This window comes from Nansenia antarctica (assembly GCF_963989245.1).
Source record: "Nansenia antarctica genome assembly, chromosome: 6".
Lineage (NCBI taxonomy): Eukaryota > Metazoa > Chordata > Actinopteri > Argentiniformes > Microstomatidae > Nansenia > Nansenia antarctica.
The window spans coordinates 72,876,166-72,878,165 of record NC_137676.1 but is presented as its reverse complement, the minus strand read 5'-3'; the positions used below and the strand labels follow the sequence as shown (position 1 = coordinate 72,878,165).

At 55.0% G+C, this 2,000-nt stretch overlaps 1 protein-coding gene across 1 annotated transcript in view; it reads right to left on the bottom strand.

Moving 5' to 3' along the window:
• Nucleotides 1-752: 752 nt before the first annotated feature.
• LOC308160943 (lysine-specific demethylase 2A-like) overlaps nucleotides 753-2,000 on the bottom strand; it is a gene marked incomplete at both ends in the record, with an annotated part of 8,566 nt that continues 7,318 nt past the window's right edge. Inside the window, 4 exon segments of the mRNA XM_080534866.1 lie at nucleotides 753-835; nucleotides 1,499-1,517; nucleotides 1,519-1,626; nucleotides 1,628-1,639. Coding sequence (XP_080390992.1) covers nucleotides 753-835; nucleotides 1,499-1,517; nucleotides 1,519-1,626; nucleotides 1,628-1,639 — 222 coding nt within the window.

Genomic DNA, 2,000 nt, shown 5'->3' with positions numbered 1-2,000 from the left:
GAGGAGGGGGAGAGAGAGAAAGAAGAGAGAGAGAAAGGGAGAGGGTGAGAGAGAGGGGAGGGTGAGAGGAGAGATGAAGGGGAACAGGGAGAGGGTGAGAGGAGGAGAGAGAGAGGGTGAGAGGGTGAGAGGAGGGGAGAGAGAGAAGAAGAGAGAGAGGAGAGGGTGAGAGAAGGAGAGGGTGAGAGGAGAGATGATGGGGAACAGGGAGAGGGTGAGAGGAGGAGAGAGGGAGGGAGAGAGAGAAGAAGAGAGAGAGGGAGAGGGTGAGAGAAGGAAGAGGGTGAGAGGAGAGATGAAGGGGAACAGGGAGAGGGTGAGAGGAGGAGAGAGAGGGTGAGAGGGGTGAGAGGAGGGGAGAGAGAGAGGAGAGGTGAGAGAAGGAGAGGGTGAGAGGAGAGATGAAGGGGAACAGGGAGAGGGTGAGAGAAGGAGAGACAGGGTGAGAGGAGGTGAGAGAGAGGGTGAGAGAGAGGGTGAGAGGAGGAGAGAGGAGGAGATGGCATCCTTGATGTACCAACAGGTACAGGTGTACCAACATTCAAATACGTCTGTCCTGTTCAATTTCTTTCCGATTTCAATGTATGACACATCATCATTTGAAAGCTTACAATGTGTAGTTTAAGCACGTGTAAAAAAACAGAAAAATGACTAGTTGCACTTTTCACCAGCAGCTGTCACATTTGATCAATGACGTGTCAGCGTTCAGTGTGAACCAATGACGTGTCAGCGTTTGGTGAGGGAGGCGGGACTTACTTGATGCCGAGTCCGTCTGGTTTCTCAAACACGATGGGGTCCCTCAGCCCGCCTCTCTGGATGTACTCGAATGTGAGGTCTACACAAACACACACACACAGGCACAGGCACAGGCACAGGCACGTACGTACACACACACACACACACACACACACACACACACACACACCAAATTACTTCAAATAAAATAGGCACGGCTGTTCTAGTGTTAAGATCACGGTCCACAGACCCCTCTGAAACAGTACTTTAAGAAACGTACACACACACACACACTGTACACCCACACACACACACTGTACACACACCCACACCCACACCGTACACCCACACCACACAGACACCGTACACACACCCACACCCACACCCCCCCCCCCCCCACCCACACCCACACACACTGTACACCACACCGACACCGTACACACACCCACACCGTACACCCACTGTACACACACACCACACCCACACCCACACCGTACACCCACACAGACACCGTACACACACCCACACCCACACCCACACAACCCCCCCCCCCCCCCCCCCACCCACCACACACCCACACCTCCCCCCCCCCACCCACCCACACCCACACCCCCCTCCCACACAGACACCGTACACACACCCACACCCACACAACCACACCTCCCCCCCCACCCACCCACCCACACACAACACCCCCCTCCCACACTCCCACACACCCACCCACCCACACCCACAGTACAGTCCAGTCCAGTCCTACTCTGACCTTTGCCCTCCATGTGTTTTGACCCTGTCGGAGGTGAACCTGGTGCTGCGCAGCTTCTCTTCCAGGTCAAAGGTCCTCTTCCCCTCGATCTCGTCGTCGGAGATGCCGTCGTCATGGTAACGACGCCGCTGTGCCCGAACGCTGGGGACAGAGAGATGGAGGGAGGGAGAGAGGGAGAGATGGAGGGAGAGAGTGGACAGAGAGACAGAGAGATGGAGAGGAGAGAGAGAGAGAGAGAGAGAGAGAGAGAGAGAGAGAGAGAGAGAAAAGAGAGAGAGAGAGAGAGAGAGAGACAGAGTTAACACCGGCCTGTGACAGAGGTCAGAGGTGGGTTTGAAACGAGACCACCACGGGGCGCCTGGGTGGAATAGCAGCCTGAAGCTCAATGACAACAACAATAACACACACACTGAAAAAAACACAACAATGACAACAATAACACACGTCTGTGGGCACACACACACACACACACACAGAGAAAAAAAACACCAACCACCTCCCC